This window comes from Penicillium cataractarum (assembly GCF_028827025.1).
Source record: "Penicillium cataractarum strain IBT 29864 chromosome Unknown utg000004l, whole genome shotgun sequence".
NCBI classification, from domain to species: domain Eukaryota; kingdom Fungi; phylum Ascomycota; class Eurotiomycetes; order Eurotiales; family Aspergillaceae; genus Penicillium; species Penicillium cataractarum.
The window spans coordinates 1,761,582-1,777,056 of record NW_026622740.1 but is presented as its reverse complement, the minus strand read 5'-3'; the positions used below and the strand labels follow the sequence as shown (position 1 = coordinate 1,777,056).

Sequence of the window (15,475 nt, the reverse complement as noted above, 5' to 3'; positions counted from 1 at the left end):
AAACTTTCCCTCGTCGTGCATTTCAAGCTTTAGAGCGAGCCTTATTAGTATCAATACACTATCATCACAGAGCAATTGGGGATTAAACAGAATCAATGAACTATGCGATGATTGTTTGATTAATGTTGAAGAGAACATGATCTTTGTGATTGAAATAGTCCCCGTCATACTAATTATGTATCTACCTTTCACACTCAGCGAATGGATTTCTATTATTGAAGGTTCGGATAATGACTACGATGGCCGTGTATGTGTGTCGGATATTATCACAATTTGTGGCTCGTTTCTTACGTTACGAGAAGAGACTATTATTTTTGTCCACCAGTCTGTAAAAGAATTTTTACTCCGAGAAGCACTGAATGATATATTTCCTGAAGGTATAGGAGCTAAAACCCATAAGATTGCAGAACGCTCTCTTGGATCCATGTTCAAGATACTTCGACCTGATGTACTTCATCGGGCTGCATATATTTTTGACTAAGAATGTCACATAGCTATTCCTTCCCCCTGAGGAATTGTAAAATACGCATGTGTCTATTAGAGTAACCATCTCGAATCTGTCGTATATAATGAAAGCCGTGGCTTGATAGTTAATTAGAGGGATTGGGTGGATGTCTTTTTATAGCAAAGATACCTTCACTGGCTTAAGGCGCTCAGCATTCTAGAAAGCGTCTCTCATAGTATTTAAGCTATACAAAGGCTTGTGGGGTCATACTAGTCCGGTCTATTCGATTGTAGAGTCTTAAGAGGGAAGCAAGCTCGTATTAGGGTCTAATGATAAGATAATTAGGATCTGCTATTCAACCACAGGTCAGACCTTGTCAACTCTCAGGGGCCATGATGGCCAGGTTACCTTAATTTCCTGGTCGCCGGATAGAAGCCGACTTACATCGCCGTCTGATGATAAGACAATTAGGATCTGGGATATAGCCCCCGTCAGAGCGTATCGACTCTCGAGGGATATAGAGATTCGGTTATCTTTAGACTTCTGCAAGACCCAATATAACCCGGACCAAACCCGGGATGGGTTGGGTTCATTCCTCTAAAATAGCCGCCGACAGGGCCTAGCCGGCAGGCTTTTGTACCAACTCGCTGACATCCCATCCAGTGACCACCATACTCGAAAGCACAAGAAGGGCATACATTATGTCCCCAATGCCCTGGGCACTGTTGATCTGCAGCTTGCCGATTTTCGTTATTCCCACCTTGCCTTGGTTAAGGAGAGAAGTACGATTGTTGACTAGTATCGGCAGCTGATGGCGGAGAAGCGGGTTTGAATGAGTGTTGCGTGAACCTATCGCTGTATGGAGGAATCAGGTTAAGTAATAGATGAATTGAATACTGTGTTAATCCTAGAGATATTCTTCTTCTGCAACATGGCGATCCCACGCCATTCCTACGGCCCCGGACATCCGCTCCATGGATAATTGCAACTACTCTCGACCGTGCCGCCCGTGATCCTCACATGCTCGTACTTGAAATTTTTACAACTGCCCACTCCGCAGAGGACATAGTAATCCGCAGCTCCCTCGGCCACCCAGCCCGTAACGTTCCTGTAAGTGATGTTATGCACCGCGACACCATTCGTTGGCAGGCCGTTGGGCCCGCCGTTGAGGTAGTCCTGCTCGATATCGATACCCTGGGTCTTGATTTTGGACACAAAAATGTTGGAGTAGGTGACGTTGACCACGCTGCCCGTCGCGTTATAGTCTGTTTTGATGCGCAGGCCGTAGGATGAGTTGGTGACGACCGAGTCGGTGAAACTGGGGTCCCATTAGTCAATCAAATTCACTAACTCTCTTCAGCAGTACTGGCACTCACAGAACATTGGTGACATTATTGCCCGGTCCACTTCCTCCCCCGGCAATAGAGAGGCCGTGGCTGCCCGAACAGTAGAAATTCCGGAAGGTGACGTTGTTGGAGACGGACAAGGCAACGCAGTCATCCTGGTTCCACACTTGGATGTCTTGCATGAGCAAGTTCTCCACATTGCCAACGTCGAAGGCGTCGGTGTTGTGGCCAGCCGAAAGGCCGTTACTGATGGCATTGGGGGCATCTCCCAGTGAGTTATTGACGATCATCCGCTGGATGGTTGAGTCGTAGACGCCGTCGACATCGATGGCGTGTGTAGGGGTGTTGAGAACGTATAGGTCCGTCACCAGGGATTCGTTCTTAAGGCTAAGTTTCATGAAAATTCCGGGTCTACAAAAAGAACTCGGTTAATCATCTCGGACACACTCGACCCATCGATCCCCTGGGAGTGGGTTTATTACTTTTGGCCACCACCGTTGTTTCCAAGACCGTCCCAGTAGAGGGGACCACCTCCGTCGAAGAAGCTCCCCGGGGCGCCCTTGATGACCACATTGTTCCCCGAAATTTGAACCATTTTGTACCCTGATCTCGGCGTATACTCGAAGCTGGTGTTTCCTATGAAGGTCACAGTAGCACCGACTTGGAGGTTAGTCAAAGACAACCCTTTAGCGCTGGGGACCGCGATATTGTCTAGGGTGAGATGTGGACATAATGATTGGGCGGCGGCAATTTGGGACCAGGCCGTGCAGTGGCAGTCTGGCGCACTCGTAGTGGTGGCGGTTGTTGCTGCTGCAGTAGTAGTCGTGGGAGCTCCTGTCGTACTGGCTATTGAAACCGGTTAACTCAGTGATCCCATATGATCTGAGGACTGTGTATACCTGTTGTCAAGGGCAATGTCGCCGTCGCCGTCTCGGAAAACGACCTCGATGAGACAGTAGTTGTCGTGATCGTGGTCGAGGTCGTTGTGGCAAGTGATGCGCCGAGGAGTGCTAGGAAGGAGAATGAAACACGCATAGCAGACACTGGTGGTCTTCAGAGACCATGGAATGTTCCTCAGGGTTCTTCGTCGAGCATCAACTCAGCAGGTCTCCTTTTTCAGGTTCACCATTAGCTATATGATAGTCGATATCCCTTCCTCCGCATCCAGCAACTCCTCCCAAGGTCGAGTCCAGTGAATGATGACCAGCACTCCCTGTCGGAATAATTTTCTCCACCTCTAATGGCATCTTTCATGTCCCTGACATTGGAGATTAACCGACTGCGTGCGGGGGAGAATGGGGCAGTTGAATAAGCTAGCTTAGACTTACTAAATTGAGTTCTGTGACCCTCTCATCGCGTTCTTTGACGACATCACGTCGTTCTGTGCTCTTCAGAATAATGCACAGCTCCTAGAACATGTAATTATTATCATCCATGTAGTTCCTCTTGTGGGTAACTCCGGTATCATTATTCGTACCGATTTCACTCATTGTGGTGGGTATCCGCGATGGTTGAAATTTCTGGACAACTTTCGTCCGGGGGCGTCATGGATGGGGCTACCAATTTCTGATGGCCTAGGCGGAGTTAATTATTTAATTTTTATAACGCGAGAAAGAATCTCTGGTGGGAATAGATTCCTTGCTTGGGCTATCCTTTGTAAAGAGGAACGCTTATTGGCGGGAAAATTGTCCTTATTTTGTTTTAGCTTAAATGCTACGGGAAAGCACCATGGCGCTCACAATATTCTATTGCTGTTCTGCTTGTTTCACGCCTTTTCTCTCCAAGCTTTTTGTACACAGCGAGTGTCCTAGTCAGTATTTGGCTATAGTCCTTCACAATTCACGCTCCCCGGACACTCTGAATAATTTGATGCGCCAAGCTCCTACATATATTCTTACACTCTACAAGTCAGGATAGTGGCCTGTTAATTAGGTAGGAGAAAGGAACTAAATTAGATTGTTCAAAGAAGTCAAAGGCTGTTTCTCGAGGAGTATAAAACCTCCTCCTCATGGCTCAATTTATATACAGTCACTCAAACAGGAAGGAGGTATATCCTTGGTACGAAAGGGAAAGCGGGGTAAACATGGGTCTTCCCTGCAGGGGTTCGTACACGTGTTGGCGGCGAAGGGTTGGTAAACCTTCCCTGAAAGCTTGCCGGCTTACCAGTTCCTAGTAGTGTATTTGGATTTTTTAGTTATAATTCAATATAAAGATGATTCTGATACATACGACCATAGGGTGTGGAGAACAGGGCTTCCCGTCCGCTCAGCCGTACTTAAGCCACACGCCGGCCAGTTAGTAATATGGTGGGTGACCACATGCGAATCCTGGCTGTTGTATGTTTTTATTTTTCATAATTATTGCTACTATGAATGAAATAGACTATCAATCTCCGCCCTTTGCTATCCGATAGACAATCAGAGTGAGAAATGCTTTAGAATGGTGACTGCGCTGGGCTTCTAATCACGTATCTAACTACATACCAAAACTGGAGTATTACAGACCTTAATCACTATACGGAATTAAATTAATTAGTTATTGCACTTCCAATGAATACGACCTCAACGGCAGCAAACCTAAGCCACAAAGATGTCAGTTTCTTGTCAGATACATTGAAGTCTGCGCGTTGAATAAAAGGGCAAAACATACGTTGCTGTAGCAGCAAAAATTTCTACTCTTCGAGCAGAGCTGCAGGTTGCAAGAACACAGGCAAATGCAGCTGTAAAGGCAAGGGTGATACAAATCCTATTGATCGTATTCTTGACCACATAAAGAACCAGGATCGCGACAACTGGTACGACAGAGGAGATTATGGTCGCAAAAACAGTGCTCGCCATGTTGACTTTCGAGTCTTCGTAGGAAACCAAGCCGCTCTCTTCGTCGACGATCTTTCCAAGTCCGCGTTTCTCGCCCCATGTGCGATGAAACACACCAACAACAATACGAGTAATCCAGCGAGAGAAAATATCCATTTCGCCTGTAGGTGAATATAGTGATAAATAAGACGAAGGATCTAACTCATCCCAAAGTTGGTCCTCGGTGCCTTTTTGGAAGTTATTGCCCCCTTTCGGATCTTGGAGCCAATCTCGAAGAAGAGAAAGATGTGATTCTCGCGGTCTTGCTATTCTGTTCATCGCATTCGCTATATCCCTGGTTGATAAATGACCCAAAGCAACTGTGAGGTTTTCTAAGCATACCTTGTAGCACAAGAGCATCTATAGACAGTGTCAGTTCTTATAATATAAGAACCCCAAAACAGATAGACCTAAGGACCTGGACATACTATATTCTTTCATTTTTGCGCGCAGCTCTAGAAGCATTTTATATTGGCGACTTTCGCCTTCTTCGCACCGATGTAACAGTACGAAGCGCTTTGAAAACTCCCTCCTTGTGGCATCATTCGAGACGTCATCTGAACGATAGAGGAAGCCGAATTTGTGTCGCAGATCGTTAAGTTCAGCCTGGAGACTTAACAGATTGAGGATGTTGACCTCATTAAAGTTGCGGAAAATTGCAAAGCTGGCATCTTTGCTCATCACATTTGCAAGTCGGTGATAACCCTGGGGCTTGCTTGCCATTATGCCGTCTATGACGTCGAGTTCTTGTTTCGTAGCCATCTTGTTTAGCTGCACAGCGGAGAAGAATAACTCCATAACTGCCGTCTGTAATAGTTATCTTTGACGCTCGCTGTCACAGCCCCTTCAAACACGTGATTTTCATATTGCTTCAGCCACCTTGTGATGCGCGGGGCTTGCAGGAGCTGAAACACCATAGCAAATCAGAAGACAGAGGAACCGCCCGGCGTATCGCCTGAACTACCCCTATTATGGACAAAGAAAACCCGGGTGATCAACCAATTCTGAATTTAAATGTCTGTTCTGCACATAGGCAGCTGCCAAATTTTTGAGTTACAATTGTCTTTCCTTGCAACGGCTCCGGAGATGGCAGACCCTGTTTCAATAACCTCTGGTTTTCTCTCGATTTTGTCCACGACAGCCACCTTTTCGGCCATAATCCGAGGTACAGCGCCTGAACTTCAAAGTCAACTCGAGGATATTTCGGTCCTTCTCGATGTGCTTGTGGAATGTAAGAGCTTATTCGTATCTGGGGTACAGATACCTCTTGCTGCAGAGGGAGCTATGAAGGCGTGCGTGAGCAGGCATAAGAATCTTTTCAACTTGATGGACCGGATTGAACACTGCCGCTCCCGGGCACGAAATTCAATCTTTGGATTTCTGCATATTACACGGATAATTCCCCTGCAAGAAGAGCGAATATCGGCTTTTCATGCTTTCCGAGATTCAGTATTGTTGCTGCGGGATCTGAGCTCAGAGTATGTAAATTTCGTCTATGGGAATAGGTTGCGCGTCATGCTTAGTTCGCTGTAGGGTGAGATTGAATCAGCAGCTCAGGGATATGAGGTAGGTAGTGCTCCAAGCTGGGGTATCTATGGTGAACTCAAAATGAAAGTCTGACTTTCGTCCTTAGTGCAGGTATAGCGCAGATCATGTCTGAATATTCTGAAGATCCCAAAGAGCCCGGGAAACATTGTGAGGATAGCCACCCGGCACACCCAGATCAACATGGAATATTTACCGACGAATCACGCCATGATCCTTCGAATGTCAAAAACCATACAACCTCTAGGCCCAAATATAAGGCGGCTATGCACGAACTCTCTGAGCTCATCAAAACAAATTTCACGCGCGATATCAAACTCGTCATTCCAATATCAGCGGAACAGACCCTATGGCAGTTCAAATATGTTCCAGCTCGAGCAAAGCTGGACACTGGCTGTGAAGAGAACCTGGTATCTTTGGAGTTTCTCAAATCAAACGAGGTCCATGAGAGCCTCTTGAACATTATACCAGAGGAACACGAAATTGCACTAGATGGGCTGGATAGTACCTGTGTACCTGAATTTGAGATTCAGCTATCATGGTACCAGGGCAATGAGCTCAAAATGAGGAAATCCAAATTCTTAGTTGTGAGGGATCCACCATTTGACATTCTAATTGGAACAAAACGATTTGTTCATGATTTCACTGCCGATTTCCGAATTCCAAATCCTGTTTTAGCTCTCGCTAGGCGGAGCAAAACACGAGGTATTCCGTTACTATCCACGGGCTCGTCTGTGTAATTAGCATGCTAATGTCGAATAGATGAGATAGCCGCCGCACACACAAAACGTCAACAAGCACGACAAGAAGCAAAGGAACTTGAAATGACTGAATTGGCAAAATTCGCACAGGAATGTATGAGTCAACTAAGAAATTCTGATGACTCAAAAGACGCCCGAGATGGGGCGATGGTTAAAGAGGGACAATCCGGGGGAAATAGTGAAACCCTGAGTAGTTCAGCAGAAATGACTATTAGCTCTGGGGCAAATAACGCGGGTTGAAAGGAGATAATAAAGTGGAGCTTTTCCCTATTCCGGGTCTCTGTACATTAGGTCAGGATAAAATATTTATAGTCCCCATACTTACGGCGAACGATAAAGGGGACTTCCCCAAAACTCCTAAATCCTACCAAGTGCCTTTACCGCTTCTTCCACCGTCCTATACGCTCTACCCGAATATCCCAAATCCTCTTACCTAGGTAGGTACATACGTCTAAGGATATAGCTTATATCATAAATCACACAGCTAGTTACTAAAGCGTTATCTATAGCTAATATCCTAGGTCTTAAGATTGGCCTTGAGATTAGTCTAAGATTAGCTATAAGGTTAACTGGAGATTATATTTAAATTTCAGCTTAAGTAATCTTATTAGTTGGTTTATTTAAATCTATTTTAATTGATTTCCTGTGGTAAATCGCTTTTGTATAGGGCATATAGGAAATGCGAGAGAAATACTTCACGATTCTCTTACGAAGGCTCTTGGGTAGTTTTGCGGTAGCCTCGTCAGTCACCGAAATAGTTGCTGTATTATGGGATGCGAGACTTTGGTCAAGTTTCTCATCAGTCTCATCCGTATGTGCCGAGCGCTCGGAAAACCGCTCACAAGAGCATGGAGAGTCGTACATACAGTCTCCAGCTCTTTCTTTTTTCTTGGTCTCCACAGAGCAGTCAGAAGCTTTCCCACGATCTCCATCATAGCTGTTGTCACGGTCCTTATGGTCTTGAGCTAGTTTATGTCGTTCCTGCGGATTTGGGTCTCGCCGTAAAGAAGCGTAGGTTGGACAGAACTCGCAATTAGTGAGTTTTGACATGGTGATGTAAAGGTCGGTGTTTTGAGCGATACGTTCCTGGTAAACATTCGCTAGCTCAGAAGATACCTGCATCCCCTCTGTATAGAATCGACCCATCTCTACAAACAACTCCTGCATGAGAGGGTAGTCAAAGGGGTCAGGCATGCTCTCTGCCATTTTGAGAACTTTTGTCGATAGACTATCCATCCGTTCAACTAATGCCGGCGATTATTCTCGTTCTCAATGACGGAGGTGAGAAGATCTTGGCTTGGCTGGCATGAGTTGTATTGTGGAGGCAGGTCTTGGTAGTAGAGCACAGCCTTCGATTCTTGGTCTTCTTCAAAAGAGAGTTTAGACATTTTCAGGGATAATTGAAGTCTTGCATGGTAATATTTTGGTTTTAGGAAGGAAAGAGGAATCTTGAAGAGAAGAATTTGGGACTGGGGGTTAAAATGGCAAAAGAATTGGCTTCTGCTGCTCTAGCCAGCCGTCGCCAAATATGAATTGCCGAGATAAGGTAGCCTACGCCACTAAACAAGGTAGATTGAGCGTTACTAATCTAGAATAGCTATATTTAATCTTTTTATGTAGCCGCGAGTTCTTTAAGTATAGTAGGCTTTACAGAGGGGCTAGGATTAGTGAAGGCATAAATTAAGAGTATATTAGTCCTTTCATATAATGACGACAGGCTTCCAACTCTACTTCATATAATACTGATGACTCGACCCTATTGACCTCGACTACTCGGTCGTTTGGTCATGCGTCCTCCCGTTTACACCTGCATAGATTGCTCTGCAGGTTTGATGGCTCTTTCCAGGACCGACGCTGTTCTTTGTCTTGTAGACCTATTTAGGTCTTTCTCTTCTTCCTTTCCTTCTTCTTCTCTAGATCCATCTTCATCATAGTCTAGATAGAGACATTGATTCAGATTCCCCTCCTTTTCTGCTTCCTCTCCGCAGGTGTCGATGACACCATCAAATACATTGATAGATATAGCATGCCCTCATCTTGACCAAAATTGGATGACTTAATATTTGAAGCTCTCTTCTGGACTCAAGAGAATCTTCAAGGAAGCTATGGTTGAGGCAGTATCCTTTTCGAGGGTTTCCCAGTAAGGCGTAACTAACCAATAAGTCAAAAAAAACTCTTTGACGTGGGTGCATGAAGGAAGAGTTTAGTGTTTCAAGGCCAGCGATCGAGTCTCATGATTGATCTCAGTAGTGCAGCAAGCTTTACGTTATATTTGGTTATAGTTTAATATAGGATCTATCCTGATACATACGACCATAGGGTGTGGAGAACAGGGCTTCCCGTCCGCTCAGCCGTACTTAAGCCACACGCCGGCCAGTTAGTAGTATGGTGGGTGACCACATGCGAATCCTGGCTGTTGTATGTTTTTTATTTTTCATTTTTCATACTACCAGTACAAATGAACCAAACTAGCAATCTCCGCCCGCCCTTTTCCAACTTGTAGACCAACCTTAATGTTGAATATACTACTTTCACCACAAAAGGGAACAAATTAGCGCATAGCAGACGGCCGCTTCCACTACTTCCAACTCAAGTCGACTAGTAAACAGTATAGATCGTCGCGCTCCACTAGTGCTGCCATGCAACTGAGATAGTTTATAGGTGGGATAGTAAGGGCCAGGGTCGGTGCTGTTCGTCGTGCCGTTCCAGCAATATTGCTGAAAACATGCCCTGCAGCTTTCTGGGACGGCGGTGTTGGTGCGCTCCAGACTCCGACTCAAGATCGCACAGCCCAGGCAGGTCGGCCATTTGGAGTCTGCCGTTGCGTTGCCTAGTGTGGCGACGTCGTAACCGTTCTCGATGATGGCATCGCGCTCGGTAGTGTTATATTGCAGGTCGAAGGTGGACACGTTAGACTGGTAGCTGTACGGCGCGTTTGGGATGTAGACGACTAGCGGCACCGAGCCGCTGGCATTGGAGCTGTTGCAGCCGAAGAATGTCGGGCGGTTATTTAGTCCCAGATTGATGAAAGTGTTCTGGTCCGGCACGGGTGGGAAGGCGAGACCACTTTGTTGGCCCAGTGAGCTCAGGCTCCGCTGGTATGTGGCAACCATGGCGGTGCCGTTAGGCCACCGCGTACTCGTATCGGCAGAGGAGTCTAGTGCTAGGATGATATCCACTTTCCGCTGTGGCTGTAATAGAGGCTCCAGAGGTATATTTTGAAGATCCTCTCCGCCGTCTACTAGGGTCAAGACGGAAGAATTGGCGTACTCGGACTGGTTGTTGTATAGATAGAACGGGTTTGGCTCATACACAGCGATATCTAGGTTGGCCGCTCCGAGCGAGCTCAATATCTGACTGACCGAATTTTTCACTATCTGAGGTGCTTGCGTGTTGTTTACCTGCAGGAATGCTTGGTTGAAGAGCGATGACGAAGTTCCCATAACGAACCCGGCGTTGTCGAAACCACGGACGCACTGTTGACCTGTGGGAAGCGTCCCGGTGGAAAAGTTTGACCCGAGAAACTCCAAGGGCACCATTGCCTGTAGGGGCGGATTAAAGGTCCCGAGCTCCCATGGGTTGAATTCGAACACGGTCGTATTAGCAGGGATGATAATCTGCCCGGGAGCCCTTCCGTCCGCTACGACGATGGGCATGGGCATACCTCCGCTTTGGAAGTTCGGGCTTAGAGCAATAGAGGACCACGTGTAGTCGACACCACCTTGGGTGGCATTGAGGAGTTGGTAGGCGAGCGCCCGGCCCCTTGTTTGTTAGATCAGTCCCAGCGTTCATGTATGATAAAAAACACAATAGCGAGTCCGTTCTTACCAGTAATCCGTGATGGAAGTGTTGTACCCAGCATCAGTCTTTCCAGCCACTGCATCCTGCATCTGCGAGTAGTAGTCAGACGTCCTGACCGCAAAGGTCGTACTGTCTTTTGGGCCGACAAAGATGGAATCTTGGAATAGCCAAACCGTCCCGCTATCTCGCAGGGACGTGACGTCCGTGAAATTGTTAATATAGATGGACCCTACTAGCCAACTACCCCCACTGAGCCCTGAGAGGTATGTTGCTGACTGTAGGATACCTCCTAGGTGGCCTGGGAGACTGGAGTTGACAGTTCGAGAATCAAAGGCCTGCAGGCCACCTGCGCCGTTCATCAGCGCTCGGTAACCGCCACCGGACGCGGCTATACCGATATTGGGGAGTGCAGATGCATTGGCAGCGTTCTCCTCGATATATAAAGATGCGTTTAAGGAGCCCAAGTCCAGTCGTCCTAGGAATTCAATCATCGCATCCACGGTCACGTTTCGTCGTCGTTCCAGCCACGCTGTTTCGTTCGTCGATATCGACGACCCATTGCGGACAGACGGTCTAGTTGTGGGACAGATTTCGCCTTTGGGCGTGTATGCATCAGGTGCGTTAGGGAGTGCTCGCCTGTAAAGCAATGGAGATGTCAGGATCTGTGATTTACTTGCGGGACTTGTAGACTCCCCCAGGATATACCTTTCATTAGGAAAACTATTAGTACCCAGGAGGCCGTACGCCCCGAGCCATATGGTCACTATAGGGAGCAGTGCGAACACTTTCAGAAGATCCATGATGATAGCTGTGTTATGAGATTCAATTCGAACTGTGCAATTCGAGAGCTCTACCAGGAGAACATCAAAACTCGCGGTTATTTGCAGTAGGCTACTACTTCAGATCTGTATGATTCTGGCCTAATGAAGTGTCAGATGATAAGCAAGTCTAGATCGACCGAAAATCACTACCCATTGCGTCTTCGAACAACTTATGGAGCGTTCTGGTACATCACGATGACCAAATGCGGGAAAGCTAGAACAAGCCACAGAGACCGGAGACCGACTTTCTATGATTTAACCCTCCACGATACCATAAACTGGACATCCCATGTAAATGTCGAGGCGACAAATGTTCTCCATATTTACTGGGATCACAACTCCCGGTTGGGTGGCGGCTGCTGACGTTACCACTCGACGCCACATGCAATTTTCGTTGGCCTCTGGTATTAGCCACCAATGATCGATAGCACCCGAGACGAATCATCACTCTGTGATGATAATAGCAGACTGGCTGTATACTGGATTTGTCCCAGCAGGAGCCCCCTCTATATTTCTTAATCACTTAAAGAAATAGCTTTGAGTTCATATATTACCTTCCAAAGTGATATTCCCGCTCCATTGAACAAGAAATAGCAACAGTATCAGTACGCCTTTAGCATTTCAAATTCCCGCCGCCTCCGTTTGTTACCTCTGGACAATGGATGAAACATACGCGCAGAATAACGAGTCTCAGCCTACAGTCGAGGCCTGGATCCTCGGAAGCGGAACTACATCTCTAGCATCCGCGGTGTACTTGATACAGCGTGCCAATTTACTACCACACAACGTGCATATATTGGATTCGCACGTTTCCTTGGAAGCAGCTTTATACCATATCGGTGACGCCGTCCATGGATATGATCAATTCGCAGGATGTTTGCCAGTTCCAGTAGGAGCACCTTTACTGAAGCTTCTTGCATCTATTCCCTCAGAACAGTCTCATGGGTACACCGTGCTGGACGATATCAGAAAAAAATCATCCAATCACATGCCTGCAGGCCACCATTGTCCAACCAAGTTTCTCGTTCAAAATTCCAACAGCAGAGAGTTGATATCTCTGAAAGGCCTGGGTTTGAGTGTCAAGTGCCGTATAAAATTGGCTCTGTTGATGCTAAAAAGCGAGAAAGGCCTGGAAAGAACCCATATACAGGACTTCATGCCCAACAGCTTTTTCCGAAGTGTTTTTTGGACTATATGGACCGCTCAGTAAGTAAATTGCCGACTTGATTGAGCTGAACTCACGCTACGCTGTTAGATTTGGTTTCCAACCCAGGCACAGTGTCATCGAGTTTAGACGAGCTCTACGACAATACCTACGAGATTTTCATCATCTGAGCATCCTCACTTGCCTAGATATCACTGGATACTATCAGAATGAGTCGGTTTATTTACCTATATACCTCTACCTTCGAAACCTCGGCGTTGACTTCCACTTTGATACCAAAGTCAGAGATATTGATACCACCACCGGGCAAGGCGGCCGGCAAAAAATTTCGAGATTGAATGTTCTTGAAAAGAAATCTCATATCACAATGGAAATGGGTGCACACGACATAGTCATCCTAACGCTGGGATCCACTACCTCGGGCTCATCGGCCGGGACGGATGATTACCCTCCTCCTACTCGATCAATCGAGCCGGATGAAGAGTATGATGAGAATTGGACAATATGGCTAGAGCTCATTACTCATGGCGACGCATTCGGTAACCCCTATAACTTTTGTACCCGCGTGGACGATTCGACCTTAGCTTCTTTCACAGTTACCACCGCAGACACATGTCTTTGGGAGTTTCTAGCTTCGGTAGCGACTCACTCAGAAGCCGGAACCTATATTTTGTTGCCTAAAAGCAACTGGGAACTCCGCTTATGCATACCTATGCAGCCAGTCTTCAGCCAACAGCCTGAAAACATTCGCGTCATCTGGGGGTTTGCCCTATTCCCCAAAGCCAGTGGAAACTATGTACAGAAACCGATGGAAGCCTGTTCCGGTGCCCAAGTTATCACAGAAGTACTTGGGCATCTTGATTACCACTCCATGGTTCATGATACTATCTCCGTTCCTCGTCTCATGCCTCGAATGAGCTCTCCGTTACTGGTCCGCTCTATGACGGACCGCCCTGAGGTGATACCTCCAAATACTTCGCATCTTGCCTTAGTGGGACAGTTTGTGGAAATTCCCTGGTATAGTTGTGTGGACATGAGCTATGGAATTCGCACTGCGCAGATTGCGACGTCGCAGCTGATGGGCATACCATTGCCAAATGGTAAAAATGATCATATGGGCTGCACAACCAGGAGCCTACTGAGAATGCTCTTCTGGAAATAAATAGAACTTTATTGTCGATAACATTGTGTTCCCAGTGTAAGCTGCTATCGTCCGGACCTTGAGGGGGTTGGATAGATGATATATCTTTAATCTTCGCGCGACGCTAAAGCGGCGCTCACCTTAAACTCACCTAGTAAATAAGGGGATACGCTATGGCAGTCTGATCGAAACAGCCAGGTCGAGGCACGCAGAAGATAGGCAACCTAGAGAGAGAAGAGGATATACTAGAGACCACCAAAAGGGACTGTCAGGAAGCTATATAATACCTACCCAAGGGCGAACGTAGTAGGCCCTACGCTATGTCTCTATTTTGCGACAGAGGCGCGTAAGGAGGATGTGGCCTTCCACTTCCAGGCTCCACCGTTACCTTTGCTAGTAGCTACCATGAAGAAAATGCCGCCGGGACCCAAAACTACGTCGTACAGTTTGAGAGACCGTGTTCAAGCCTTCAAGAAGCGGGGTTTGGGTCTTATCCCGGAAGGAACCAGAACGGCGTATCGTCGATGCACAACTGGGTGCTTCTATCGCCGCCGCCGGGTTGGCTGCTTAGAATTATTCAGAGGAGCATTTTTGCCCTCCAATCCTCTAGTCCTGGTATCTTTCGTTGCCCCACGGCGCGCCTCGCCCTGTAGGCAGGATCGGGGGCCACAGATACGAGACAGATTGAAGTGCAAGCGGTCAGATGGCGTTAGCCCACCCTCATAGGAGGCTCTTCCACAACTTTCCCTTCTTTCACTCCCACTATTCAGATACTAATTTCATATCCTGTCGCATAATCTGTGTCAAGTCTGAAGAGGTAACAGCAATCTATACACGCCTTCTCGTCCCTGAAGACAAGCTGACATGATTAAGTTATGGGTTCAAAAGTTCCAGAAGATCGGCTGACGGAGAAGCTATTCCTGGATTATTCAATCCGTGATATTCAACAAGGCCGTTTTGAATCGGCAAATGACCCTTGGGCTCACTTGTATGTCAATGCTTTACGTGATGGGAGGTACGGTGATGCTGTGTGGGCGCGATACCATATGGGTGCAGATGTGGAAAATGACATCGTTGGCTCCGATAATATGACAGTACTTGAGGTCATCAAGGAGGATGCCCTGTCGTACAGAGTTTCTTCACCAGAAGAATATTGCTCAGCTGTGTCCTTCTATCGCGGCACTAGTAAGAACGATGGGCATCTTGATGTCCTGGATATCATTTGCAATCTTGATGAAAAAGAGATCGTTGAGATGGGGGCCAAGAAAAAGAAGGAGGGTCAAGTTGATTTCTAGCAAGCCTTCGACTGCATGATCATTGTGGCCATTTCATCAGCCTTAGTAACTATTTTGAGATTGTCCCCAAGATGACATAGACGCTGCGATTGATTTCGCTTGTACTGTACGTCTTGCATCTAGGCGCAATCCTCCTTTTTCTGCGCAATACCACTGTGGTACCAGATGCATACAGTTTCCTATCATACAGTAGTCTTCGAATTCAGTTTGACCGCGACGCTATACTCGATTCGTCGTTGTTTACAGTCATCTGGTAATACAGTACGACGAGCTTGAAACACATTGTTTGTGTATAAGCAG

The 15,475-nt window shown here is 46.8% G+C and overlaps 8 protein-coding genes across 8 annotated transcripts; 4 read left to right on the top strand and 4 right to left on the bottom strand.

The window, feature by feature from the left end:
- Window positions 1–136: 136 nt before the first annotated feature.
- Window positions 137–1,046, top strand: N7496_005193 (WD40 repeat domain-containing protein; the record flags this gene model as incomplete). Its single annotated transcript, XM_056698122.1, has 4 exons — window positions 137–448; window positions 542–589; window positions 626–680; window positions 748–1,046. The coding sequence occupies 4 exons, from the start codon at window positions 137–139 to the stop codon at window positions 1,044–1,046; spliced, it is 714 nt and encodes a 237-aa protein (XP_056556647.1).
- Window positions 1,047–1,396: 350 nt separating this feature from the next.
- Window positions 1,397–2,826, bottom strand: N7496_005192 (glycoside hydrolase family 28 protein; the record flags this gene model as incomplete). The annotated part of the gene is made up of 4 exons (XM_056698121.1): window positions 1,397–1,763; window positions 1,822–2,202; window positions 2,274–2,637; window positions 2,691–2,826. The coding sequence occupies 4 exons, from the start codon at window positions 2,824–2,826 to the stop codon at window positions 1,397–1,399; spliced, it is 1,248 nt and encodes a 415-aa protein (XP_056556646.1).
- A 1,492-nt stretch (window positions 2,827–4,318) lies between these two features.
- On the bottom strand, window positions 4,319–5,408 carry N7496_005191 (uncharacterized protein; the record flags this gene model as incomplete). Its single annotated transcript, XM_056698120.1, has 3 exons — window positions 4,319–4,367; window positions 4,441–4,876; window positions 5,075–5,408. The coding sequence occupies 3 exons, from the start codon at window positions 5,406–5,408 to the stop codon at window positions 4,319–4,321; spliced, it is 819 nt and encodes a 272-aa protein (XP_056556645.1).
- An 890-nt stretch (window positions 5,409–6,298) lies between these two features.
- N7496_005190 (uncharacterized protein) lies at window positions 6,299–6,931 on the top strand (the record flags this gene model as incomplete). The annotated part of the gene is made up of 1 exon (XM_056698119.1): window positions 6,299–6,931. One exon carries the CDS (start codon window positions 6,299–6,301, stop codon window positions 6,929–6,931), a length of 633 nt encoding a protein of 210 aa, XP_056556644.1.
- A 603-nt stretch (window positions 6,932–7,534) lies between these two features.
- On the bottom strand, window positions 7,535–8,158 carry N7496_005189 (uncharacterized protein; the record flags this gene model as incomplete). Its single annotated transcript, XM_056698118.1, has 2 exons — window positions 7,535–7,545; window positions 7,663–8,158. The coding sequence occupies 2 exons, from the start codon at window positions 8,156–8,158 to the stop codon at window positions 7,535–7,537; spliced, it is 507 nt and encodes a 168-aa protein (XP_056556643.1).
- A 1,325-nt stretch (window positions 8,159–9,483) lies between these two features.
- Window positions 9,484–11,553, bottom strand: N7496_005188 (uncharacterized protein; the record flags this gene model as incomplete). The annotated part of the gene is made up of 3 exons (XM_056698117.1): window positions 9,484–10,714; window positions 10,781–11,389; window positions 11,498–11,553. 3 exons carry the CDS (start codon window positions 11,551–11,553, stop codon window positions 9,484–9,486), a joined length of 1,896 nt encoding a protein of 631 aa, XP_056556642.1.
- A 679-nt stretch (window positions 11,554–12,232) lies between these two features.
- On the top strand, window positions 12,233–13,901 carry N7496_005187 (oleate hydratase; the record flags this gene model as incomplete). The annotated part of the gene is made up of 2 exons (XM_056698116.1): window positions 12,233–12,780; window positions 12,830–13,901. The coding sequence occupies 2 exons, from the start codon at window positions 12,233–12,235 to the stop codon at window positions 13,899–13,901; spliced, it is 1,620 nt and encodes a 539-aa protein (XP_056556641.1).
- An 854-nt stretch (window positions 13,902–14,755) lies between these two features.
- On the top strand, window positions 14,756–15,175 carry N7496_005186 (uncharacterized protein; the record flags this gene model as incomplete). Its single annotated transcript, XM_056698115.1, has 1 exon — window positions 14,756–15,175. The coding sequence occupies one exon, from the start codon at window positions 14,756–14,758 to the stop codon at window positions 15,173–15,175; it is 420 nt and encodes a 139-aa protein (XP_056556640.1).
- Between the last annotated feature and the right edge of the window lie 300 nt (window positions 15,176–15,475).